Source organism: Spermophilus citellus (genome assembly GCF_964194105.1).
Source record: "Spermophilus citellus genome assembly, chromosome: 10".
In the NCBI taxonomy this organism is placed as follows: domain Eukaryota; kingdom Metazoa; phylum Chordata; class Mammalia; order Rodentia; family Sciuridae; genus Spermophilus; species Spermophilus citellus.
Window position 1 is genome coordinate 136,922,304 of NC_138197.1, and position 27,245 is coordinate 136,949,548.

At 52.9% G+C, this 27,245-nt stretch overlaps 1 protein-coding gene across 4 annotated transcripts; it reads left to right on the plus strand.

The window, feature by feature from the left end:
• Positions 1-327: 327 nt before the first annotated feature.
• Positions 328-25,968, plus strand: ZBED4 (zinc finger BED-type containing 4). Of its 4 annotated transcripts, none has more exons than XM_081309565.1 (3): positions 328-438; positions 1,876-1,953; positions 21,001-25,968. In XM_081309565.1, the coding sequence occupies exon 3, from the start codon at positions 21,272-21,274 to the stop codon at positions 24,752-24,754; it is 3,483 nt and encodes a 1,160-aa protein (XP_081165691.1). In that variant the 5' UTR covers positions 328-438; positions 1,876-1,953; positions 21,001-21,271; the 3' UTR covers positions 24,755-25,968. The 4 variants fall into 4 exon arrangements, with proteins under 4 accessions (XP_081165691.1, XP_081165690.1, XP_081165689.1 ...); XM_081309564.1 differs by having other exon boundaries at positions 1,876-1,940; XM_081309563.1 differs by lacking the exon at positions 328-438 and adding an exon at positions 681-853.
• The last annotated feature ends 1,277 nt before the right edge of the window (positions 25,969-27,245 follow it).

Sequence of the window (27,245 nt, forward strand, 5' to 3'; positions counted from 1 at the left end):
AGCGCAGCGGCCGGCCCGAGCACCTGGCGCACCTGGGCTCACGCGCCGACCCGCCGCCTGCGGACAGGTGGGGCCGGAATCCGGGCTGCAGCCCAGGGCGCTGAGGCCCGCCCAGCCGGCCAGACCGGAAGCCTCGCGGCCGGCCGTTGAGCGGGTGCCGACCTCCGCCAACGGCCGAACCCCGAAAAAAACCGCGGAGGCCGCTCTCGCACCATCCGCGCGCCGCGAACACGCCAGCCGCCGCGCCAACTGCGCCTGCGTGTCGGAGGGGCGGGCGGGCGCGCGGGATGGCGCCTGCGCGGTCTACAGGGTCAAGCCACCCGGCGGGGCCAGCGCGCGGAACTGCGCTTGCGTGGTGTGCCGCGAGGGAGACTCCGAACACGACTGGCCTGGCGCACGGGATTGCGCCTGCGTGGTCTACGGCGAGGGTGTAGGTAGGTAGTTACGCGCTCTCGCTCGGAACTCCGTACTCCGGAGCGCTCGGGACTGCGCCTGCGTCGTCTACGCGCGTGGGGAACTCCAAGCTGGGCGGGCTCGTGGGACTGCGCCTGCGCCATCCTCCTGGCCCCGCCCCTCCCGCGGAGCCTCTGCCTCTTCGGCCGCTCGCTCCGCCGGGCCCCGGGCGGGGCAGGTACGCGGGGATGCGCCTGCGCGCGCCGGCCCCGCCTCAGCCCCGCCCCCGCGCCGCGCGGGGCCCTGGGAGGGGCGCAGCGTCCGGCGGCGTCGCGGGCGGCGGGGCCGGGGCCGCGGGAGGGGCGGCGGGGGCAGACAAAGCGGCTAATGAATGGGCGCGCCCGCCGCGCCGTTCCTCGTCCCCAGCGCGCGGACCGCGCCGCGCCGAGCCGGTGCCCAGGTGAGTGCGCGCAGGGGCGCCCGGACCGCGAGCCGTGTCCGCCGCCGGTGCGCGCCGCGCGGGGCGGGCGGCCGCGCCATTGTCCGCGCGGGCGGGGCCTGCCGTGGCGCCGCCCGTGACAGCGCCCGCGGGGAGGCCGGCCGCGGGGTGCTCGGCGCGTCCCGGCCGCCCCCGAGGGCTCCCGAGCCCCGCGCCGCCGCCGCTCGCCCCGCCGCCGGGTCGCCGCTGCCGGCGCCCGGGCTCCTTTTGTCCCTCGCGCGTGGCCCGCACCGCTCGGCTCCCGCCGGCGTCCGGCCGGTGGAAAGGGAAGTTGTGCGTTTGCAAGTTCGCTTGGTCGGGCCGCGTGCGTACTTGGGAAAACCCACTTGGCTGAGGACCCGTGTGCTTGAGCAGGCCACCCCTGACTTCCTCCGCGAAACGCGCTTTTTGTGTGGTCGCCCTTATCGTGGTGGCACAACTGCGAGGCTAGGGCGAGTTTAGTTTCGGGTTTTAAGAATTACTGCGGATAAGCCAAGATTCAGCTATGAGTTAATTCCGGTTACTAAACAGTTACCTTGGAGCGGAGACTGCAAGGGTTGACCCCGGGGGTTGCAGTGACTGAAGGATACTCACTTCCTGGAATCCTCAGATGATATCTACCCCTCGGGAAAAGATCTCGTGCAAGTTAAGAGATTCTGTGAACCTTTAGAAGGTTTCCCAGTCAGTCTTTTAGGCACGGGACACAGCTAATCTACGCTGGAAGAGAGCTAAGAGCCTTAGTCCACTGGACAGGTGATTACTTTACCGTGCCCCCTACCTGTGTTCCCGCTAATTCCTGAATGCAGCAGTGGTTGATGTGTGTGGGTGCAGAAGCTCTGCTCTTTGATGTCACCCCACGTGTGCACACACAGGTCCCCCAGTGCCTAGGAGGACAAAGCTGAAGTAAATCATGAGGGGAACTGATTGAATTCTGCATATGTACAGTGAAGCTGATGAGCAGTATTTATTACTGGGGGAAAAAAACAAACCTGTGTATGTTTCAGATCTTGGCAGGCCTGGAGTTTGCAGAGTGAGAACTGGGAAGTGGACCTCTGGAAGCATGAATGCAGTAAGTGTCCATGGTCAATGCCATTGTCTTTTCCACTTTATACCTGTTTTCTCTGTGCTTGGCTTCACCTACATCAGTATTGACTTCTGTTCTGATTTCCTTCTCCTTCCTAGTGGTGGTCAAGAGAAGGAAACAGGTGAATGCCTGTTGGGCTTAGTGACTTGGGATGGAGGCCATGCTCCTTGGAGAACCGTCCTTAGAGGACACATGGGCTCTTCTGTGGGCATTCTCTTTTCTTCTGAGCACCTGCTCAAAACAATTCAGAGTCAGCAACTTATTCCTCTGACTGCCCTTTGATTTTCAAGTCTCAAGACTAGAGGACATAAGTTGCAGAAATCATTGTTCTTACAGTTAGTTTTGCCCTGGATTGAGCTGCAGTGTTCCCTTATTTCTCACTGTCTTTGGTGGTCTTACTCTGTCTGTGCCTGTGGGGTACAGCCACTGGCTGGACTCACCACCCCGCTTTGGGCCTCCACCTTTTCTGCCCTTTCCATGCCCTCTCCTTGCCCCAGTTTATAGTACCTGGGTCTTTTCTCATCCTGGAATGCCCCAAGTCATTTCCTTGCTAATTATTTATATATGTTTGATAGTTCAAATTCTGGAACTCACTAATAGGAATAAAATCAAATCTTTCCTGTTTCTGAAGCAAAAGGCACCCAGAGAGACAGTCACTTCCCTTTTGGGTGTTCGTGGTTCTCTACCTTGCACCTGGGGCTGTGTGGCTCTATAAGAAGGAGGGCTGGGGATATAGCTCAGTTGGCAGAGTGCTTGCCTTGCATGCACAAGGCCCTGGGTTCAATCCCCAGCAACACCCAAAAAAAAAAAAAAAAAAACTAATCGGGGGCTGGGGATGTGGCTCAAGCGGCAGCGCGCTCGCCTGGCATGCGTGCGGCCCAGGTTCGATCCTCAGCACCACATACAAACAAAGATGTTGTATCTGCCGAAAACTAAAAAAATAAATATTAAAAAGAAGAAGAAGAAGAAGAAGGACCTGCCCTCAGATCATGGTGGTGGTGGGGATCCACATTGGAGCAGGCCCTTTAGCCAGGTGCACCTGTTTTCCCAGCTTCTCAGGAAGCTGAGGCAGGAGGATCACTTGGGCCCCAGTAGTTCAAGGCCAGCCTGGGCAACATAGTGAAACCTTGTCTCAAATATAATAATAATAATAATAATTAACTCAATAAGTGTTCTGATAAACTATCAGCAGGTGAAGGCAGGGATCGAGAGATGCTTAGTTTCTGAGAAGTGCTCTGGGAAGCCACTGGTAGGGAGGGATGTTTGGTCCAGTAGGTCTGGCCCCCTCCCTCTGGCCCATGAGGTTATTTTCAGTGAACACTGCTGCCACCTGCTCCCTGGCCTGGGGTGGGAACGGCCCTGCAGCCCTGGGCTTGCTCTCTTTTCGAGCTTTACCACCTTTGCAGGCTTTTCATCAAAGCAGCATGTGGCCATTATTGAGGCTCCCATCGTGGTGTCTGTTCCTCTTGCCTGCCACAGAGCAGGATAGGGTTGTATGTGGGATTTGGGGAGGGCTTCATTTGATTGCTACATCACAGAAGCCACGTGCCACATCCTGTAAATTAAAGGACATTTGAAGATTTCCAGCAGCTTTCAGCCACAGCTGCAAGTCAGGCCTGTCACTGGGGGGACTTCCCTGAGGAAAGAGTGGGTGGTAAGGGTGTGATATTAAGTTCAGGGGACCCACAGAGAGAGCAGCAGGTCAGTCCATGCCCTGGTGTGTAACTAGAACATTTCTGGGACAAGGACCAGCTGACCTTAATGTGGTCTGTTTGCTTGCTTTGGAATGTGCTTTGTTTCCAAGGTAGCCTTATCAGGGTTTCTGACCAGGTCTCCTCTGGTGGAAACAGCCCTGGCCCCAGGTTTCTGGCGTCTGACCCTTTGAGCTGTCATCTGCACGTGGCTGGTGCTCCCCTGAAGGTCGCCTGGCCTGGCTGGTGGTCTGTGTCTGCAGCACTGTGTGTCAGTGAGTGGTGCTGCTTTGAGGTCATGTCACCTGCACTCAGGGTGTACCGTGCGCCTGGTGTCTTCCAAAGAAAGACTGCTATCTCGGCTTGTGCCAGGCGGAGAGCCTCAGTCAGGGGTGTCGAGAGCCCCTTGGTGTGTGTGGCTTCCTGAGGGCATATGCACACCCACTTGAAATAAGTGGACACTGGGTTCTGTTTATTTTGTTTTTTGGCACCAAGGATTAAATCTACTAGAGGTGCTTAATCACTGAGCCACATCCCCCAGTCCTTTTTTTATTTTGAGACAGGGTCTCTCTGACTTGCTTAGGGCCTTTGATAACTTGCTGAGGCTGGCTTTGAACCTATGATCTGCCCGCCTCAGCCTCGAGTTGCTGGGATCACAGGTGGAGCCCTTACAGCCGCCACCCTGTCTCCATTGGACAAGTGCTTTTTGAGGGAAGTTGCAGATATCAGAACACTTCACCTGTGTATCCCTTTTCTGCCTGTTCCTTTCTTCTAAGAGACAGGAATGTCCTTTCTTGCAGTCCTGTCACCGAAGACATCCAGGAAAGGTAATGAAAAGCCTGGTGCCATCCAGCGCCCAGCACACAGCCAGCTTTTCCAGTTGTCCCCGCCTGTTCTTAGGTGGCTGTGTCCTGCCCACTCACACGTCCATTCCTCCTCTGTGTACTCTGTGGGCTCTGTGACCTGAGTGTGGTCTGAGTTGTGCTGTGTGCGTTGGATTGCGCTGTCCTCCACAGCTGATGCAGGAGCTGGAGGGGACTTTGGATCAGGGACAGCCCTGCAGTCGGCACGTGGCCTGTGGGTCTTGCACAGAGCTTGTGTTGGTCCTCCCCAGGACCCCTGGGCAGCAGTGTGCAGCCACACAGTGCTGTGATTCCTCCTACCCTGATTACCCTCCCTCGTCCTTAGCCACCTCAGAAGACAGGACATGAGCGGGTTCTTCCCTCAATTGCCAGTTCTGAGAAGCACTTGGTTGTGTCACATGATGCCACTGCAGCAGGGGTTGGTGGTTCCTTTTTCTGTGAATGTCAAGGCAGGCTGACACTTTGCTGTGATCTTTTAAAAGCCTGTCACTGTTGTGTGTGGCGCTCAAATTGTAAGCACGACCAGTGGGGAGTCCTGGTGAGCTGGTCCTGTCCCTTTGCTGGGCATGTCTTCCTGATGCTTGCTTGTGGCCTGGTGTCCTGGCTCACTTCACTTTCTCTTTCACACTCCGGCCAGCCATGTCCTGAGTGCCTTGTTCCTTTTAGTTTTGTTTAATTTTGCAATGCTGAGGATTGACCAGGAGTTGCTTATGATGGGTGAGGACTCCACCATTGAGCCACGCCCCTAGCCCTGTTCATTACTGCTTGTAGTCCTTTTGGTGGAGACAGCTAGGAGATATATATGTATATGTATATGTATATGTATATGTATATGTATATGTATATGTATATGTATATGTATATGTATGGAGCTACTTGACCACTGAGCCACATCCCAGCCCTATTTTGCATTTTATTTAGAGACAGGGTCTCATTGAGTTGCTTAGCGCCTTGCCATTGCTGAGGCTGACTTTGAACTCATCCTCCTGCCTCAGCCTCCCAAATTGCTGGGATTACAGGCATGCATCATTACTTCCAACAGAAATATATCTTTAAAACATGAGTTTGGGCTGGGATGTAGCTCAGTGATAGAGCACTTGCCTAGGTTGTGCAAGGTGGAGGTTTTAATCCCCAGAACCAAAAAAAAAAAAAAAAAAAGCATCAAGAGTTTAATCCTAATTTAAAATTATACCAGGCATGGTTGCACACTTGGAATCCCAGTGGCTTGGGAGGCTGAGGCAGGAGGATCACAAGTTCAAAGCCAGCGTCAGCAACTTGGCTTCCTCTTGTCACGCACCCTGGATACTAATTCCCATTACGAGAGCTCAACAGTAAAAAAGGGCTGGGGATGTGGCTCAGTGGTTAAGCACCCCTGGGTTCAGTCCCTAGTACCAAATAATAATTTAAAATTACATGGTTTTATTTCGTTTCTTTGATTCTTCAAATTTGCTCTCTATTTATAGTCTTAATTCTTAATATAGTTGGCCTTCTGTATCTGTAGCTTTTTCAGGTTCAACAAAGAATCAGAAATATTTGGAGAAAAGATTGTGGCATATTGAACATGTACAGATTTTTTTTCCTAATCATTGTAACAACTACTGCATAGGAATTACACTGTGTTAGGTGCTATGAGTGACCTAGAGGTGACTTAAAGTATGTGCCGGACGTGTGCATGCAGATACTTTGGTGTCTTTGGGGGTGGGAGTGATGGTGTCCTAGAACCAGTTCCCAGAGGCTGATGGACAGCTGCCATGGGCATGATTTGTTTTATGCTGACGTAGATGTAAAATGGCAGTAGTGAAGTTAAAACATCACACTGCCACTAATAAAACTACTTAGTGATATTTTGGAAAGTCGTGATTTTTTTTTTTTTATTGATCAAAACATTACAGAGCTCATGATATATCATCTTTCATACATTAGACTCAGTTGGGTTTTGAACTCCCATTTTTACCCCAAATACAGATTGCAGAATCACAACTGTTACATACTCACATTATTACATAATGGCATATTAGTGACTGTTGTATTCTGCTACCTTTCCTATCCCCTACGAAAGTCGTGATTTTTAAAGTTCTTTTGCTCCTTAGTATATATTCCCCTTGGGACAAATGGTTGAAATACTGCATTTAAAAAGTCCCTTACCAAATATTCCTTTCTGTGGTTATGTTGCCCATTTGATATGCAATTAAGTTTGTTTTCAGATTTAGATTTTTTTTTTTTGGCATCTTAATTTCATGTACAAAATTACATGGTCTAAAAGTCAGAACTGTACAATCTACATTCAGAAAACCTGCCCTGCCAGGCACAAGGCTGCATGCCTGTGATCCCAGCAGCCCTGGAGGCTAAGGCAGGAGGATCACATAGTGAGACTGTGTCTCAATAAAAAAAAAATTAAAAGGGCTGGGGATGTGGCTCAGTGGTTAAGTGCCTGGGGTTCAATCCCTAGTGCAAAAAAACCCCAACCAACCAACCTGCCCCAAGTCCTTCCTTCCTAAGGATAGCCATTGTTAACACGTGGGGTTGGGGTGGTGGCTCAGCCGTAGAGCGCTCGCCTAGCACATGCAAGGCACTGGGTTCTATCCTCAGTGCCACATAGAAATAAATGTATTGTATCCAACTACAACTAAAAATATATACAACTAAAATATGTAAATATAAACACACACACACACATATATTTTTTTTATTTTTTATTTTTTTTATTTTTTTAAGTGAACACACACCCTGCCTCAGTTTCTTATATGTCTTGCATCAGTGAGTGCCCACTTCTGGGTCTGTTCCTGGTGGGGTCATCTGTTTCAGTGCCTTTCCACATTCCCTATTATGGGCATGGTGCCAGAGGACACTGGTATTCCTGTGAGTTTGGATTTTTGTGAGGATGACATGGTGGAAATGGTATCTTGGAGTGGTTTCCACTTATGTGTTTCTATTCGAATGTGAAAAATGAAAACAATATACTAACCTAGATTGGGTGTATTAGTAGTCGGTACCTTTGAATTCATTGAATGCAAGTTACAGTGAGGCCAGCAGACGCGGCAGTGGGAGGCTGTTCCCAAGTCTTCGATAGAGGACGGCACGTTCTCCTGCTAGTCAGAGCTTGTCATTTCTTTATTTCTTTCTTTACATATTGCAGTACCAGGGATTGAATCCAGGGGTGCTCTGTCACTGAGCTACATCTATAACCCTTCTTATTTTTTATTGTGAGACAGGGCCTCACTAACTTGGCCAGGCTGGACTTGAAGTTGGGATCCTCCTGCCTTACCCTCCTGAGAAGTTAGGGTAATAGGCATGCACCACTATACTTGGCTAAAACTTTGAAACTAAGAAAATGTAAGAAGAATGCTACAATTTGGATTTTGAGTGCCTCCTTTTCTGCCTTTTCCCCTCCTCTGTCTTTGGTCTGTACTACTGAGTGGGCCCCTGGCCTGAGGCCTAGCCAGCCCTGGAGATGGGAGAGGAGGCTGGGGCTGTGGGCTCATGTTCTGAGAGGAACCCTTTCCTCACCAGTGGGCACCCCGCTGTGTACAGGTGTTGGTCCTAGAGGAGGGCCCTTGGAAAATGATGGGGCTGTGGGAGTGAGCCCTCCTGGGTGGAGTTTGCTCCCTTTTAAAAAGGGCCCCAGTGAGCCCTGGTTCCTTCCACCACAGGATGCACAGTGAGTAGGAAGCAGCCCCCGCCTGACGCTTGAGACCTGGAGCCTATGATCTTGGACTCCAGTTCTCCAGAACCATGAGAAGTGAACTTCTTGCTTGTGCACCTCTCGGTTTGTAGTCTTTTGACTGGCCGAGCAGACCAGGAGAGTGGGGCTATTGTGATGGCGGCCACCTGGTGCCCTTCAGTAGGCAGCCCAGACTGTCTTCTGAGTGGATGGCGGCCGTGTTGGGAGATCCACTCACATCGGCTGTGTTGCTCGTGCCTTGCCCCCTCGTGGGCCAAGTACCCTGTGGCTTTGATCGGTCACCCTGTTGTCGTGTTCTTGCAGTGCTGGGGTCAGACCAGGCCCTACGGACACGCTAGGCAGTGCTCCACTGTTGGGCGCGTCTGCAGCCCCTTGTCCCTTTGATTTTTATCAAGGCAGATCCCCTTTCTGTGGGCTCTTTTTTGTATTGCATGCTTTACAGTGTTTTACCTTGGCTCAGCTGTCCACTGGGAGTTGGTTGGGGGGACAGTGTGTCCTGGATGTAAAGGGATATTTTCCACAGAATGATCTAATCATTTGTCCCTTTTTGTTCTCTTTTTTTGTGGGGCTGCTGGGAGTTACCCAGGATTGATTAAACCCAGGGGTACTTAACGACTGAGCCACATCCCCAGCCCTTTTTATTTATTTTTTATTTTGAGACAGAGTCTCACTCAGGTGCTGAGCTTGCTTGAACCTGTTATCATCCTGCTTCAGCCTCCCGAGTTGCTTATTTGATTTATTTATTTTTATTTGGTGCTGAAGATTGAACCCAGGGCCTCACATATGTGAGGCGAGTGCTCTACCGCTGAGCCACAACCCCAGCCCCTCATTTTCGTTTTGACATGGGGACTTGGCTTGTTGCCCAAGCTGGTCCAAACTCTTGACCTTGAGTAACCCCCCCCCCCATCTCAGCCTCCCAGGTAGCTGGGACAGCAGGTATGCGCCACCATGGCTGGTACACCGTTTGTCTGGTCTCAGGCTCTGGTCCAAGGTCGGGCTGTATCTGGTGACGCCTTCTCGCTGGCAGAGCCTAGGCTTTGCAGAGCACTGCATGACAAGAGGGACAAGAGAGAGCCCTGGCCAGACTGGCCTTTATAGCTGACCCCAGAGATGACCATTAATCCATTAATCGCATGAGTGGATTAACCCTTTTGTGAGGGCAGAGCCTTAATCACCTCTCCAAGGTGCCACCTGGTCCCACTCTGCTCTCGTAATGGGAATTAGTATCCAGGGTGCGTGACAAGAGGAAGCAGCCGTTCAAGCCAGAGCGTTGTCCTGGCACCATTTATTGCAAGACCCTGCCTTCTGAGTGCTCTGCAATGGGGGGTGGGGGGGCGTGCAGGTACCCGTCTCACCCTGGGCTCCATCTGTGTCGGTCTTTTAGCCCTGGCACCTGGGCCATGGTGCCTAGTGTTTGTAGTTTTATAAGTGTTTTAAAATCTTTTTAGTTTTAGGTGGACACAATATCTTTATTTTTACATGGTGCTGAGCATCAAACCCAGTGCCTCACGCATGCTAGACGAGCGTGCTACCACTTGAGCCACATTCCCAGCCCTTAAAATCTCTTTTATCTTGAAATATAATATAGAAGCTGAAACTGTGTAAAATAACTGTATAGCTCAGTGAATTACCGTAAGGCACACATAATTGATTCTTGGGTCAAAAAATAAAACCTGCTTGCTAGGCACAGTGGCACACGCCTGTACTCCCAGCTACTCAGGTGGCTGAGGCAGGAGAATTGCCAGCCTGGGCAACTTGGTGAGACCCTGTCTCCAATAATACAAAGTTATGGGGGTGTGGCTCTGTGGTAGAGCACCCCTGGGTTCAGTCCCCAACACCTGAATGAAGGAGAAAAAGAAACATACCCGCCCCTTTATGCCCTCCTGTGCCTGGCCAGTTTGCTGCCTGTGCTCCTAGCACACTGCCCAGCAGCCTGGCTCATGGTGCTACCTGCAATTTCCCTGTATCATTTTATGCCTGAGCTCAGCACCTCTGAATACTGGTCAGGTCTGCTCTGGTTTTTCATGACCTTCAGTCTCTTTCACAGGCTTTATTGTCCCGCCGCCTCCCAGGGACGTCCCAGGGACGCGCTTGTTGAGGAAGCTGGCTTCACTTGGGTTTCCCATGTCCAGACGTGGCTGTGAGGGTCCTTGGGGAGGTTTAGTGCCCCTCTGTACTGTGGCCCCTGTGAGTCGGCAGTTGGGTCGGGAGGCAGGAGCACTCAGGCTGACTTCTGGTGAGAGTCCTTCTCAGGGGTGTTATGTGCTCCAAGGTATCTTTTTCTTTTTTTTTCTCCTAATTTTTTTTTATTTTTTATTTGGAAACAAGACCTCAATAAGTTGCTCAAGCTGGCCTTGAACTTTGCCATTCTCCTGCCTCAGCCTCCTGAGTAGCTGGGACTCCAGGTGTGGCCACTGTGCCCGGCTCCCTTCAGCATTGGCAGCTGCTGTTGCCCACGCCCACACGTATCAGCCCACAGCTCCTGCGGTGCTGGCTCAGTCAGTGCTGCTTTATATGAGTTGACATTTTGTAAGGAGAGACTTGTCCCCTTGCCCACTGATGGTGAACTGAAAATAAATGTTTGATTCTTTAAATGTTTCCAAACAATCTTTTTATCATTATTTATTTATTTATTGTTTTGATGTGGATGAACCTGTGTTTTGTTCATTTATTTGAATGCGGTGCTGAGAATCGAACCCAATACCTACACATCCTAGGCAAGCGCTCCAGCACTGAGCCCCAGCCCTAAAGAACATTTTCCGCCATCCTCCAGAGGTGGCTATGTGTGTTCGACACCCTTGACCAAGTGTCAGCTCTGTGTTACTGCAGCAAACACCTGAGAGTTAGGAGGTTCGAGTCCACGATCCATCGGGCCGTCCCAGTGGTGTGGCCTCTGGTGAGGGTCTGCCAGGTGGCGGTGGCGCAGGTTATGGTAGCTCAAGCAGGAAGCAGAGAGAGGCCGAGAGACCTGAGGACCTCCCATAGATCCCACCTCTTAGCGGTCCTCCGTCCCCCTACACTGCCGTGCTGAGAACCATGCTTTTACCCGTGGGCCTTTGGGGACGCTCAGAGTGCACCCCCTCAGCAGTGGCCACCTGGGTTGTACACTCAGGTTGAACACGGGCTGTCTGTGTGAGTGTCCTCCTGGGATCCTTGCTGTAACCTCACCCAGCTCCTTGGTCCTTGACCCAGTCCTGGTGCTCTTGTGCCCTCCAAGGCCCCGTCCATCTGGAGGGCAGGAAAGCTACTTCTGTGGCCCTGGTTGGTTGGTGGCTTTGAGGAGCTGCTTCAGAACCGCAGTGCAGACTTGGGGGACGTTCCTGCTGTGGGTGGTCACTGCTTCTGGCCTTTGCAGTGAACAGAGCACTGTGTGACCATCGCTGCCTGCAGGGGGCGTACTTGGCCTTGTATTTCCTCACGTCTCCTTTTTGCACTGGAAATCCTGCTTCTCAGGAGCACAGGAGAGGGGAGAGGTGAACCATCACATGATGATGTGTTTGTGCCACCTCACACCTCACCATTTCAGAACAGTGGCTTCGTCACTACCTCTTATGTCCCTAAAGAGCCTTAACATGTTTTCTGCCCATCTTCCCATCCTGTCATTGCACAGCGTCTACCCTGAATGGCGTGCGTGGGTTGTCCCCCAGCATCTGTCCTGTGTGGTGTGCAGCTATGGCCCTCTCTGCTGTCCCCCTGACCCTTGTTTGGCCCTGGTTCTGCAAGTGGCTGTGTACTAAATGCTTGCACCCAATCCCGACCTACTGCCTCTGTCATTTTGGTTGAGATTTGTTCTCCTGTTTCTCAGGTAGGACTCAAAACAGTAGGGATTAATCCTTGCATGTCAGTGGCAGTTTTTTCATTTTTATATTTTTGCTGGGGGTTGGTTGGAGGTGCTGGGGTTGAAGCCGAGGTGCTCTACCCCTGAGCTGTCTTCCCAGTCCTTTTTATTTTTATCTGGAGACAGGGTCTTACTAAGTTGTCAAAATCTGCCTTGAACTTGTGATCCTCCTGCCTCAGCCTCCCCAGTTGCTGTGATTACAGGTGTGTGTCACTGTGCCCAGCTACAGTCATGGGGTTTTTTTGTTTGTTTTTGTTTTTAATATTTTTAGTTGTCAGTGGATTTTTGGTTTTTTTTAATGTGGTGCTAAAGGTCAAACCAGTGTTTCACACGTGCTAGGCATGCACTCTGCCACTGAGCCACAACCCCAGCCCTACAGTCATGTTTTATTTTTTAATTTAATTTAATTTATTTATTAGGTGTAGATGGACACAACACAATGCCTTTATTTTTAAGTGGTTCTGAGAATCGAACCCGGGTCCCACCCGTGTTAGGTGAGCGCTCTACCACTGAGCCACAATCCCAGTCCCTATAGTCATGTTTTTAAAGAATATGAACCAGCACATGCATAGCTTGTTTCACTTTGCTTTTTTTTAAGTAGTGATGAATTTTTTCCCTTTACCTGGTGTTTTTGTTATGATGATGTAATGAATAGCTACTCATTTTAAAAGCACTGGGGAATAGGGAAGAAATGCAAAGAGCACCCCCCTGCCCGGGTCTTCTACCCACCACCAGCGCCCACTGTCCTGGGCACCCTCCTGCCCATCTGTTGTGCACTGTGCCCACTGATAGCAGTTCTTCCACATCCTTTGTACTTGGAAGCCAGTTTGGCTGGGTATAAAACTCTTTTTTTTTTTCCCTTTAATGCCTTAACTATGCTGTTCCCTTGTCTTTTAGTGTGAAGCAGGGCTGTCAACCATGAAGCTCTTGTTTTCTTTCCCTGTGAGTGACCTGAGAGCCCAAAGGATCTCTTTTCTTTTTTTCTTTTTCTTTTTCCAAGTCTACTGGTTTTGCTAGAGTATATTTCAGTGTAAATCTCCAGGATGGGTTTTCACATGCCCTTTTGATATGTAGTTTCACGATTTGTATCTGAGGAAAGGTTTCTAGTTTTTAGTATTTTCCTATCTCTTTCCTTTTCTGGGAGATGGGTATTCTGTTTTCTATGTTGGATTTTCTTTATCTATCAAAGTAAGCTTTCCTCTCTGTTTATTTATTTATTGGTGCCAGGGATTGAACCCAGGAGTAATAACCACTCAACCTTAGCCCCTTTTTGCGTTTTATTTAGAGATAGGGTCTTGCTGAGTTGCTGAGGCTGGCTTTGAACTTGCAGTTCTCCTGCCTCAGCTTCCCAAGCTCTGGGATTACAGGCGTGGCCACCATTGGCTGTTGTTTTTACTGACACCCCCACCCTACCCCTGCCACTTCCCCCTCCAGTACTGGGATGGAACCAGGGTCTCGTGCATGCCAGGCAGGTGCTCTACCACTGAGCCACATCCTGATCCCAGCTGTTACTGTTTAGAGCTATTATTTTTTTGGTGGTGGTGGGAGGGGTTGTTGAGGATGGAACTCAGGGCCTTGCACGTGCTAGGCAAGCGCTGAGCCATAGCCCCAGCCCTTTTTATTTTGAGACAAGGTCTCCCTAAGTTGCTAAAGCTGGCTTTGAACTTATGGTTCTCCTGCCTTGGCCTCCCAAGCTGCTGGGTTTACAGGTATGCACTACCACACCTGGCTTTTTTAGAATTTGGAGATACTAATACTGTTTTTCAAGGAATGTTTTGGTTTTCTCTGAGATGCAGTTTTATTTTCAGTTATTTGTGCATTTGTGCCTAAGTGTCTGTGATGGCGCCCTGCAAATTGGTGATTCCCGTCTCCAGGTTTTTCTCTAATCAGTCTGTGTACATCTTTTTCAATTTTGTTGATCTTTCAAAAGAACTAGTGTTTGCCTTCATTAATGGGTTTGTTTTTTTTCATGATTCTTACATTATAAAAAAAAAAAAAAAAACTTCCTCTCTGCCTATTTTGGGGTTGGATTTGCTGTACTTTGTGATTTCTTCACCACCTTGTTAATAAAGAATTGTTATATATTTGAAAATATTTTGGAGTTTTCCAGATGCTGTGCTGCTGCTGTTTTCATTCACTTCCGGGTTGTGGGACCGTTCTTTCTGACTTCAGTTCTTTTCAACACATTAGTTTCATTCTGTCATCTGCCTTCGTGTGTGGGGCACACCTGTTGCGGTGTGTTCTGCTGGTCATCTGATGATGGTGCTGTCCAACTCCTATCTTCTCATGCCGGCTGAACCCTGAGTGGAGTGCTGAATTCCATCTGCCTCTGTGGGTGGGCCTGCTCCCCTCTGCTTGGGCCACCCTGCAAGTGTGTTTGAAGGCCTGTGGCACGGGTCCACATGTGGGGCTGTGTGCCCTGGGCAGCAGACCCCACTGTGATCATGTGCAGCTCCGTGTGTGAGAGAGAGAGACTGGGTATTGGACCACTGGGCTCCCTTCCAGCCCTTTTTATTGTTTGTTTTGATTGATTGATTCTGCAGTACTGGGGATTGACCAGGGCTTGGGGCATGCTGGGTAAGTGCTCGGCCACTGGACTGCGTCCCCAGCCCTTATTTATTGTAAGAGAGGGCCCCTGTGGTCACCAGGCTTGCCTGGAGCTTGCATCCTCCTGCCCGTGCCTCCTGGAGGCTGGGGTCCTTCTGCTGTGCTTCCCTTTGTCCTCAGCGTTGCCTCTTTCCATCCTTGGGTTTTAACCTGTTGGCGTCTTTATGTTTAAAAAGTGCTTCTTGTAGGCAGGCAGCGTGTACTTCCTCATCCATTCTGATCGTCTCTGCCTTTAGAAAAAAGCTGTATCTGGTATACTGGGCACACAGTGCATTGTACGTATTTATTTTATTTTATTTTACTTTATTTATTTATTTATTTTTGAGAGAGAGTGAGAAAGAGAATTTATTTATTTTTTTAAGCTTTCCGCAGATACAACATCTTTGTTTGTATGTGGTGCTAAGGATCAAACCCAGGCCACACGCATGCGAGGCAAGCGCGCTACTGCTTGAGCCACATCCCCAGCCCCATTGTACATATTTAAAGTGCAATTCTGATCTTTGCGTGTGCACAGGCAGCTGCTGTGTCCATGACGTGCAGTCTGCAGGGACGGGTGCTGGTTGGGCTTGCATGAGGACGGCCGGCCTTCTCCAGAGCGTGAGCATGCCCATCACCTGTCTTCTAAAGCGACCCACCTGCCCTTTGGTCCGGCTGCTTCTACCCAGTGTAATTGTGGGAGTCGTTTGTGGTGTTATTTCAGTAGCTCATTCTTTTTTTGGTGTAGTAATCCATTCAGTGGAGGTGACCCATTTGTTCTCCAGTTTGGGGTATTGTATAAAAGCTGTGTGAAATTTGCACGCATAGCTGACTTTTTGTAGGTCAACACCTGGATGTGGAATGGCTGGGTTTTGGGATAGGGGTCAAGAAAAGACCGCTGGGTAGGTAGGGCCCAGAAGTAGGCCATGCACGCGGACACCTGGCTTTCAGCCAGCTCCTGAGGGGACTTGGTGGAAAGAGCATGGTCTTGTCCACAGGGGTAGAGCAGTTAGATTTCTTGTGCAAAAAAAAACGAACCCAAACCCTTCGGAGATGTAGTGTGAGCTGTAAGGCTTGTGAGGGGACTGCCAGAAAGAGCAGAGGCACCAGGTCAGACGGCTTTCTTGGCCAGGACCCGGAAGCACCATCCACTGAAAGCAAACTGGTAGGCTGGATTGGAGCAGGGACTTTTGCTCTTCAGCATTTAGCAGGAGAGTGCAAGGTGGGGTGCGGGGGTGCAGATCACAGGTCGCCAGTGAGCACACAGCAGGGCGGGCCCGAGCACCCCTCAGGAGCCCGCAGCTGCCCGTCCCCCTGCTCTTCAGGTGGGTGTCTCCCTCTGATCCCACTCTGGTCGTCACTGTGTCTCTGTGTCATTCGTTGGGGGTTTTCTGGGGCTGAAGCCCTAACACACCCCTGTGACTCACCAGACCCCATACTCTTGGCGTTTGGCTGGGTGTGTGGGTGCCACCCGCCTGACATTGCAGCCATGCGTGGTTTCCACCTGTGTGTGTACTGCAAGCTGCTCAGGAAATTGTTTGAAGTACTTGTTTATATTGTAGAGACATTGTTGAAAATGGTAAAAATTCCCCTTTGACCTATCTGTCCACAGTTCACTATGTAAGCGACCCTCTTGCTTCGGCCTCCAAAGTAGCTGGGGCTAGCAGCACATGCCACTGCCCCCAGCCTCCATTTATATTTCCTGCTTTGTGTAAATCTAAATTTCTATCTCTGATCATTTTCTTGCTCCTGAAGAACTTTTTTTTTTTTTTCCCCTCAGTTTTGATGGATACAGTACTTTATTTTTTTGGTACCAGGGATTGAACTCAGGGGCACTCAACCACTGAGCCACATCCCTAGCCCTATTTTGCATTTTATTTAGAGACAGGGTTTCACCGAGTTGCTAAGCGCCTTGCAGTTACTGAGGCTGGCTTTGAACTTGGAATTCTCCCATCTCAGCCTCCGAGATGCTGAGATTATAGTCGTGCGCCACTGTGACCAGCTTCCTGAAGAACTTTCTATGGCTCATTTTTTAGGTATGCTAATGGTAAATTATCTCAGCTGTCAGAAAAAGTGTTTCTTCCTCCTTAATTTTTAAAAATTGTGGTGGAATGTACACAACATAAAATTCTCCCTCTTAATTCTTCTGGCATCTATAAATCAGTGGCTTTAAAGAGCTCACAGTATTGTGCAGCCATCAGCTCTGTTTCCAAAACTGGGCCTTTTGCACCCAGAACCACCTTGTGCAGAGGAGTCCTGCTGCTGGTCACCAAAGGCCAGCTTGCTCCCCTGGGCACAGCGTCCTTGGAGATCCCCCCCTTTGAGTTGGACCGCGTGCCAGAGGGGTGAGGGACCGGCGGGTGGCCTTCCCCTGGGGCCGCTGGGAGCACGCGTGTGGGGCTGGAGTCCTAGAGCACTACCGGCTTTCTTCCGCCTCTTGGGAGCCGCGAGGGGGGGGGCTCCTCTTGTCCACAGCCTCCAGCACTTTTCTTTTTTCAAAAAAGTAGCAGCTGTGCAGTGGCCTTATGGCTTTCTCTCGTGTTTTCCTGGTGCCGGGCTTGCTGGCCACCCGTGCACTCACGTTCTGGTCTGCCTTTGACCTGGGCTGGATTGGGTCTGCAGCTGTGTGTCTGGATGTCCACTGTCGTCTGCAGCTTCAGATCTTCTCACTCACTGCACTGACCTTCAACTGCAAATGTTCCATTTTTCATCTGTGTAAATTCTTTTTTATTTATTTATTTTTTAGTTTTTAGTGGACACAACATCTTTATTTTACTTTTTATGTGGTGCTGAGGATCGAACCCAGCGCCCTGCGCATGCCAGGCGAGCGCGCTACCGCTTGAGACACATCCTCAGCCCCTCATCTGTGTAAATTCTATTTGGACCTTTTTAAAAAATTTCTTCCATTCTTCTCATTTTAATAACTCACTTCCTCAAACGTGGGGTGTCCTGATGTCCTTGTCTACTGGTTTGGTCTGTTTGGACCCAGGCCCTGCCTTGAGCTTCCGGCATGCCTGGTGGTCTGTGTTTGGCGTCAGCTTTTTAACTGAACTTTATTGGGTGCAGGATTTTTTAATACCACATTAAATACCTCTGAGACTTGTCTTGGTCGCAGGTGGGCTGCAGTTGCTCTGTGCTTCATAAGGGTAGCTCCCAAGTGGCTTTGCAGACCCCACTTCCAAGCCCATGCCCTTCTGAGGCCTGCGTTTCTGTTGGGGGGACCCCCGTGTTCACAACCCTGGCTCCTGCTGTCCCACTTGATTTTCACATTGGCTCTTCACAGGTGGCCTCCTAACACAGGTCAGAGCTCAGTGGTGTGGCCGCCCTGTGGCTCTCTTCACTGTGTAGCTCTGTCCTCAGGCCCAGCTGGGCTGCTCAGCAAGACCACCAGGCTCTGCTCGAGTGCCTCAAGTGCCAAGCTGGGACCTTGCAGGCTCATGTCACCAGTGTGGCACGTATGTGACCACCATCCTGTGCGGGGGTCCCAGGTGCCTGGGTGTTCCCAGTGGGGGAGGTGAGCCTGGACGGCTCTGCTGGGGCCTGGGCGAGGACTCACTTCCCACTGTGCTCTTCCTCTGCAGAGTGATTTTATTTATTCCTGAGAAGTCTTTCCACAAAAATTTTAGACTCTGCTTATTGGCTACTGCACAAAAGCATTGAGATTTTAATAGGAATATGATGAATTTATAGATCAATTTGGGAAAATATTGATGTCTTACCAATGTTGAGTTTTCTTATCCATGAATTTGGCATATTTCTCTTTATTTATTTTTTATTTTCACAGCCATGTTTTGTAGTTTTCACATCTTAAACATTTCTTTCTCAACTTCATAATCTTTGCATATTTTATATGGAATTTTTAAAATCGCATTTCCCAGTTGCTTCCTGTGTATTAACCGAGTGTCTGTGACTTTCCAAACTCACTGTGCTGGGCGCAGGCTCCTTGTGATGTCTCGCCTCCTAACTTCAGGTGTGGGTGCAGGTCTGCTGCTTCCTTCCTGGCCCACCTGCCTCTGTCCCTTCTCACAGCTCTGAGCTCTTGTGACAGTGTGACACTGACCAGGTGCCATGCACCTGGTGGAGGCCCCTTCCTGGCACTGGAGGCTGCTGGCTGTGCCTTAGCAGGCTCACTGCTTCTCGCCTGGCGTGGCCCTCTGCCTCCTGTTGAGCACCAGGTGCAGTTTCTGCCTCTATTGAAGTGACCTCTGTTCACCCTCAGCATGGTGACTTATTTGTGCAGGTTCCACCGACCTGGCTGCAGCCATCTGAGTCGCCCTGGGGCTTTTCTCGCGTGGCTTCCCCTGTGGATAGGAGTGCCGTGTGGGGCACTCACTGCCCACACCAGCTTGAGTCCTGGCTGCCCCATAGCTCCCCTCTGGCCCTGCTCCTGCTGCCACCTGTGAACTTCTGTCTGTCAGTCTCCAGGGAACCCTGCCTGCCTCCTGGACCGTCTGCCTCTCCTGCCCTCTCGAGGCACCTCGGGTCCGCCCACTCTCAGACTTGCCTAGAAGGATTCATCTTTGAGTATTAAATGAGCCTTGCGGCCTTGGAAGTACCTACTTGGTCATGGGGTATTATCCTTTTTGTTAAAACATTAAAAGGAATTTTGCCTTTATTTTTAACATTTAGTTGTAGATGGACACAGTGCCTTTATCTTACTTATTTGTTCTATAACATAGGCGCTCCGCCACTGAGCCACAACCCTAGCCCCTGCATTTATTTTTATTATTCTGTAATCTTGAGTCTTTTTCTTTTGAAGATCTCCCATGTGCCAGTGTGGACAGGACAGTGGGCCTCACCTGGCCTGTAGTTGACAGTGGCCAGTTTCTCAGGCACCCTGCTGCCCCTGAGGGCATGTTGTCCTGCTGGGTCCTGTTGGGGCCACTCCGTGGCTCCCTGCAGGGCATGTGCAGCTCGCACCAGCACTCCACTCCTCTGTGGCTGCAGGACGAGCCTCGCAAAGGAGGTGATGGACCTGGATTGCTTCTGCTTTGTGGCGCATCCCACTGTTGTGAGCTTCCCTGGGTATATCTGGGTGAGCACCCGCATCGCTCCTCTTGGTGTCTGGGAGTGAGGTGTTGGTAGAAACCTGACTTGTAACTTTAGTGGGGTGGGGACAGGGCATTGAACTTGGGGACACTCAACCACTGAGCCACATCCCAGCCCTATTTTGTATTTTATTTAGAGACAGGGTCTCACTGAGTTGCTTAGGGACTCACTTTTGCAGAGGCTGGCTTTGAACTCAGGATCCTCCTGCCTCAGTCTCCTGAGCCGCTGGGATTACAGATGTGCACCACTGCATTTTTTTTTTTTTTAAAGAGAGAGTGAGAGAGGGAAGAGAGAGAGAGAGAGAGAGAGAGAGAGAGAGAGAGAGAATTTTTAATATTTATTTCTTAGTTCTCTGCGGACACAACATCTTTGTTTGTATGTGGTGCTGAGGATCGAACCCGGGCCGCACCCATGCCAGGCGAGCGCGCTACCGCTTGAGCCACATCCCTAGCCCGCACCACTGCATTTTAAGTGTCTTCTTCCGTGGTGCCAGGACTTGAACCTGCACCTCCTGTGTGCTGAGCACACTTGGTGACCAGGCCCTATCCCTGGCCTTTGTTTTGGGTCTGATCTGGCTGCTCTGTGCCTCTGGTGTCACGGGGGCCTTCTCCTGGTGAGGCTGTCAGGTCTTGTTGACCTGACCTGTGGCCCAGATACCCTGCTTGCCCTAAGGGTTTAGTATTGTCACTCAGGAGCATGGCAGTCTGGAAACCAAGGGATGTGGCTCCTGCAGCTAGGGAGTGGGGCTTGCCCTGGGCGGCATCCCTGAGAACCCTCCCCTACTGTGCTGGGCACTGGAAGGGGGTCTGCCTGGCGTCTCTCCTGGTTGCCAGCACTGGGCCCATTGCTGCTTTTTAAACTTCCCTACTGCACATCCCCACTCCTGCCCGCCACACCTCGTCACCCTTGGCATCTCCACCCTGCATGGTCGGTCTCCACGATTTCACAGGCTGGTGGACTGTCTTAGGTCTGAAGGGTGTGGGCTCCTACGTCTGGGCACAGTGAGTCAGTTTCACAGAGCTCAGCCTTCAGTCTAGGTGGCCCTGGTAAACCCACAGGTGACCCACAGGTGAGAGTGAGCTCAAGGGGAAGGTGACCCCTTAGTGCCGGGGCTTGCCACCCATGGGCCTGAGCTCCACCTGCTGTGTGTGCGCTGCGCTTCTTCCTTGGCAGAGTGGGTGCTGGAGCTGGGGGGGGGGGGGCTGCGGGGTGTTGGGAACAGGTTTCTCCTGCCCTGTTCCACTGCAGCCTCTCCGTCCGTCCGTAGGCCCATGTATTCACGCCAGTGTGAACCTGAAATGTTTTGTTTCCTCTGTGCTTAATTTGTCCTCTCTTATAGGACATGCAGGAGGGCTGTGTGTGCTGTCGAGGTGGTGGGGACCCTGACTTCAAGACCCGCAGCCAGTCTCCCCTGTGCAGACGAGCGTCCCCACGGCCAGGCCCGCAGCAGCAGAGCCCCAGCGCGGAGCACTCACAGGAACAGCCTAGAGACGGAACGGCTGTGACAGGGTGACGGTGATGCTGGGCCGGCGCACGGGGGCACTCAGAGCAGCTCTCCGCTGACCCGAGACACTAGCATGAGGAAGGAGCTGGGGTAGTTATGGTTGGCCATGGAGGACAACCAGGGCTGTCATCCCAGAGGGGACAGTGATTGTGTTTCTGGTAAAATAAGTTTCAAAATAGAGGAGGAAGAAGATGATCCAGTTCCCAGCCGCTGTTTGGAAGGAGTGGACTTTCAGGGTGAGCGGGAGGATGTGAGGCACACGGACAGTGGGGAGGAGCAGGCGGAGGGCCAGGCGGGTGGCCCCTGCTTCCCTGCCGAGAGTGAGGATGGCTGCGGGGCCCTGCTCTCCCAGTACAGCAGCACGCTGTACAGCGTGGCCATGGAGGCCGTGGCCCAGAGCCTGCTCTCCAGCCGCCACATCAGCTCCAGGAAGAAGTCGCCAGCGTGGAAGCACTTCTTCATCTCCCCCCGAGACAGCACCAAGGCGATATGTCGGTACTGCATGAAGGAGTTCAGCAGGGGCAAGAACGAGAAGGACCTGAGCACCAGCTGCCTCATGAGGCACGTACGGCGGGCGCACCCCACCAAGCTGGCGCAGGAGAACGGGAGCGTGTCCGGCAGCTCCTCCCTGCCCTCGCCCTCGCTCCTGCTTCCTCCGCAGCCCGCGGACGTCGGGGACCTGGCCTCCACACTCTCGCCCGTCAGACTTGCCCACAAGATGGCAGCTACAATCCCGTCCCCTGACCGCATGCAGGAGGAACCCGTGTCCATGGTCTCTTCTGAGGTCTCTGATGTGCCGGTCACTGAGAAGTACAGCAGAGAGGAGGCCCTGGCGGGGTCCTCTCCCCACCTTGCCCCACTCCACTATGACGAGACTGCAGAGGGCGTGGCGGAGAGAAGCCTTCGCCTTCCCAGGAGCACATCGGGGTCCAGGAGGAGGTCGGCCGTCTGGAAGCACTTCTACCTGTCCCCACTGGACAGCTCCAAGGCCGTCTGCGTGCACTGCATGAACGAGTTCAGCAGGGGCAAGAACGGGAAGGACCTGGGCACCAGCTGCCTCATCCGGCACATGTGGAGAGCACACCGCTCCATCGTCCTACAGGAAAATGGGGGCGGCTCGGGCATCCCGCCCCTGTACCCCACGCCCCCCACCCTGCTACCCACCCTGCTGCCTCCAGACGGGGAGCCGGACTCCATGTCGTCCTCTCCAGGAAAGCTGGTCCAAGGGTGCCCCTCGGCCTCCTCGTCCCCAGACAGGCTGGCTGAGGACCTGCCTGGAGACACACTCGGCACGGACATGTCCGTGCTGTCATCCTCCGAGGACGTGGGTGAGGCTTCTATGGGCGCCTCTCCTGAGAAGCAGCAGGCCAGCGGGTCGAGCCCGAGGAGGTGCGAGCCTGGTGCTGTCTTCCAGCAGAACAAGAAGGTCATGAAGAGGCTGAAGTCGGAGGTCTGGCACCACTTCTCCCTGGCCCCCACGGACAGTCTGAAGGCCGTGTGTCGCTACTGTGGCTGCGTCATCAGCCGGGGGAAGAAGGGGGATGTGGGCACCAGCTGCTTGATGCGGCATCTGTACCGACGCCACCCCGAGGTGGTCGGGACCCAGAAGGGCTTCCTGGGTGCCAGTCTGGCGAACTCTCCGTATGCCACTTTGGCTTCTGCAGAAAGCTGCTCCTCCAGGACGCCGGCCCTGCCGGCCATGGTCAGGAGGAGCCACCAGGCCGTGTTTCCCGTCAGCAGCAAGAAGACCTCCAAGCTGTGGAACCACTTCTCCGTCTGCTCTGCGGACTCCACCAAGGTGGTGTGTCTGCACTGTGGCCGGACCATCAGCAGGGGCAAGAAGCCCACCAACCTGGGCACCAGCTGCCTCCTGAGGCACCTGCAGAGGTTCCACGGCCACGTGCTCAAGGCCGATGTCCACCCGGAGACCACCCTGTCCCGCTCTCCAGGAGTCCGGGGACCACTGAGCACAGAGTTGTCGGGCACGTCCTCCTTCGATGACCCCACTGAGAAGTTCTATGACTCTCACCCAGTTGCCAAAAAAATCACCAGCCTGATAGCAGAGATGATCGCACTGGACCTCCAGCCCTACTCCCTCGTGGACAGCGCTGGCTTCAACAGGCTGCTGGGGTACCTGAGGCCCCAGTACTCCGTGCCCCCGCCCTCCTACTTCTGTAGCACGGCCATCCCGGGCATGTACGACAGCGTGAAGCAGATGGTCCTGTCCCAGCTGAGGGAGGCTGAGAGTGGCATGGTCCACTTCACATCGGGAATCTGGACGGGCACCCAGAGCCGTGAGTACTTGACCCTCACTGCCCACTGGGTCACCTTCGCATCCGCGGCCCGCCCGCACTGCGAGGACCACCACTGCTCAGCACTTCTGGACGTGTCGCAGATTGACTGTGACCATGGCGGTGGCAGCATCCAGAAGCAGCTGGAGTGCTGGTGGGAAGCCTGGGTGACATCCATTGGCCTCCAGGTGGGCATCACGGTCACTGACAACCCAAGCATTGGCAAGACTCTGACCGAGGCAGAGCACTCGAGCGTGCCCTGCTTCAGCCACACGGTGGACCTGATCGTGAGTGAAGCCATCAAGAGCCAGAGGATGGTGCAGAGCCTACTGAGCGCCGCCCGAAAGCTGTGTGAGCGTGTCCAGCGCTCCCCCACGGCCAGGGAGAAGTTGGCTGCGCTGCAGCGAGAGTATGAGCTGCCACAGCACCACCTTGTCCAGGACGTGCCGTCCAGGTGGAGCACGTCCCTGCACATGCTGGAGCGCCTGCTGGAGCAGAAGAGGGCCATTAACGAGATGTCCATCGAGTGTAGCTTCAGAGAGCTGATCAGCTGCGACCAGTGGGAGGTCATGCAGTCCGTGTGTCACGCGCTGAGGCCCTTTGATGCTGCCAGCCGGGAGATGAGTGCCCACGTGTCCACTCTGAGCCAGGTCATCCCCATGATCCACATCCTCAGCAGGAAGGTTGAGATGCTCTTTGGAGAGACGATGGGCATCGATACTATGCTGAAGTCGCTGAAGGAAGCCATGGCGAGCCGCCTGTCTGCCACCCTCCACGACCCCAGGTACATCTTTGCCACGCTGCTGGACCCTCGCTACAAAGCCTCCCTGTTCACGGAGGAGGAGGCAGAGCAGTACAGGCAGGATCTAATCAGGGAGCTAGAAATACTGAATTCTACCTCAGAGGACACAGCCGCCTCCGATGGCTGTGACTCAGGGCCCCCGTCGAGGGACTCTGGCGGAGGGGAGAGCCTGTGGTCGCTGGTGGCCAAGGTGGAGGGGCGAGAACGGCGGGAGAGGCTGCCGGAAGACATGGTGCTCGCCTACCTGGAGGAGGAGGTGTTGGAGCACAGCTGTGACCCACTTGCCTATTGGAACCTCAAGCGGTCATCCTGGCCTGGGCTGTCCACTTTGGCTGTCAGATTTTTGGGCTGTCCCCCAAGTACCGTCCCTTCGGAAAAGCTGTTCAGCACGCCTACAGAGAATGGCAGCTTTGGCCAGCCCCGGCTCATGATGGAGCATTTTGAAAAACTTATCTTTTTGAAAGTGAATCTTCCCTTGATCTACTTTCAGTATTGAACTCACGACGGAGTTGCCAGACCAGACGTGCTCTTGGCAGTGCTGGCTGTGACCCGCCCAACAGGGCCAGGTGGGACACCAGGCCAGCATCCGGGGCCACCCGCCGGCTCGCACCGTAACGTCACACGTGCCTTACTCCTGTCGGGCCAGGGCGCAGCGTGTTGGGAGTCCACTGGAAGCAGCCCGTCTCGTGGGTTGTGAAGTGGGGTGATCAGGTTTTAATTCATGACTGCAGCATTTTTTAAAAGTTAGGGGTCAGAAATGTGTGTTCCTAGAATGGAGATAAGATGTAAACAGTTTTATCCTGTAGGCTTTTTATTCAATTGTGTAAAAACCATGAATCAGGTACTGTATTTTAGTTAAATATTGCTTTAATTGCAACAAAACAGCTTTTGTGGCTGTGAAATGAAACCTGTAAATAGGAGGTGGAGCTTAAGCCATCCTGACTGAGCAGTTTTAACTGCAGGCTCTAAAATGTGTCGGAGTGGAGAGAATATTCTGGAAGCTAACTGTTTACCACAGAGACAAAGCGTTTGAAAACAACTGTACTTGGGTGACTCACGGAGTGTGCAGTTGCAGTGACGTGGTCACGGACACGTTCCGTTTCAGGTCTTTGCATTCAGGGTTGCACGGTCCGTTCATTCACTCAGAGGTCCCCGACTGTCTGTCCTGACTCCTTGAGCTCAGAGTCCCGTGTGTGTCCCTGCTAAGGGTTCAGCCGGTGCAGAGCGTGGCAGTGCAACAGGGGGCCCGTTGACCGCATCTGGCGCCTCTGAGCGTCCCTGAGCAGTGGAGCTCTGTGTGCGCTGACCCAGGTGCTGGGACACGGCCGGGCCCTGGAGGCAGTGGTGACCAACGGGGGTGTCTGGCAGGCTACAGTGGTGAGGCTAGCCTTAGGCGTTTAGATTTTTCTTTTTTTATAATAGGGAAAATTCAGCCATCACTGGGGTATTTTAGAATCCCAGGACATCAGAGTGAAATTATCAGTTGTCAGTGTTTGCTTTAATATCTGAAAAAGGTTCCTGTTCTATGTCACTTCAGACCACTGGGTGCTGTGGGTGAGGCGACACGCTCCTCTGCCATGGCCCCCTAGGAAGCTGTCTTTCTGTTGAATACTGTACCTTCGCTCGCTCTCAATTCGAGTGGACTGTGCTTTAGTGTATTTATAAATGATGGATTCAGTTTCTGAAATTAAACTTTTTATTTGCAGTTTTCCAGTGCTGGTGGACACAGGCTGTTTATTTGTAGGGTAGCCGCACAGGCGTGCTCCTTGAGGGTCAGGGCACAGAAACCATGACCCCTGGCGGTGGACACAGGGCAGAGGGATGGGTTCCTGCAGCAGCGTTGAGGAGGTGAACGCGATGGCAGGAGTGTCAGTGGCGTGGCCTCGCACCCGTCCGCGGGTCCCACTGCCATTCCAGGTGGTGTTCCCGTGGTTTGCTGGCTCCCTGCAGTCCACCCTCTGGCTCCTGGCAGGAAGGAGGGCTGAAGGTTCCTGGTCAGCAGTGTCCACAGCTGGCTTGCCACCCCATTCTTCTTGGCATTATGTTTTGAAGGGAAGAACCTTAGAATTTGGGGGTATTGAGCTCCAAGGGTCCCCCTCTAGAGCGAGGCAGCCCAGGGAGCTGCTAGGATTGCATCCCGCCCTGATCCAGCAAGTTGGGCCTCCCGTCTGCAGGGCTGGCCTGGCGCTGGGTGCAGCAGCGTTCACCTGCACGTGTCCCTGCTCAGACTAGGCAGGAATGGCGGAGTGCCACCTGCGCAGCGCCGTCTGCGTTTCCAGGTGAAGTTTCGTGGACCATGGGGTGCAGCTCTCTGCTCAGAATTGCCCAGGCCTGTCCTCAGGCTGTGAAGTGGCCCCCGCTGGAGCTCTTGTGGGGCTGCTCTGCCTTGAGCTGGTGCCTTCCACCCAGTGCTCAGAGCTCTTGCCTCTTCTGCGCCGTCTGTTGAAGGGCTGTGAGCCACAGTTGGTGTAGGGACGGGAAAACAGCAGCAGCTGTCCATCAATCCGTCCCTGTGCCAGTGGCACTGGGAGTCTATCTCAAGTGTTGCATGCACGGCCAGTGGGTGTTGGCGGAAACCTGGCACCTGGGCTGGCCGTCCTGCAGGAAGGTGAGGACCGGCACTGTTGGGCCCGCTGAGCACATAAACAGGAGCCCAGGCCGTTCCCACCCCCGCTCTCCACTCAAACCCGAACTGTGGGCCGTCGGTGACACTGGGCAGGTTCCTGAAGTTCTCGGGTCTCTCAGGTGTCAGCCCTTTGCATGAGCCTCAGAACCGTCTGGTCTCAGTGAGTAAAAGTGCGACACATGATAACCTGCTCTTCACCTCGACGCCATCTGAAGCCAGCACCCTGCCCCTTGTCCTCCTGACCCGAGTCTCCCGGGAGCTAGAGCTTGCTCTCTCTGCTGTGCTCGGGGTCACGCGGGCCTTGCCTGTGCTGCACCAGCGCTCTGCCACTGAGCCCCACCCCAGCCCCAGGTGCTTTTAA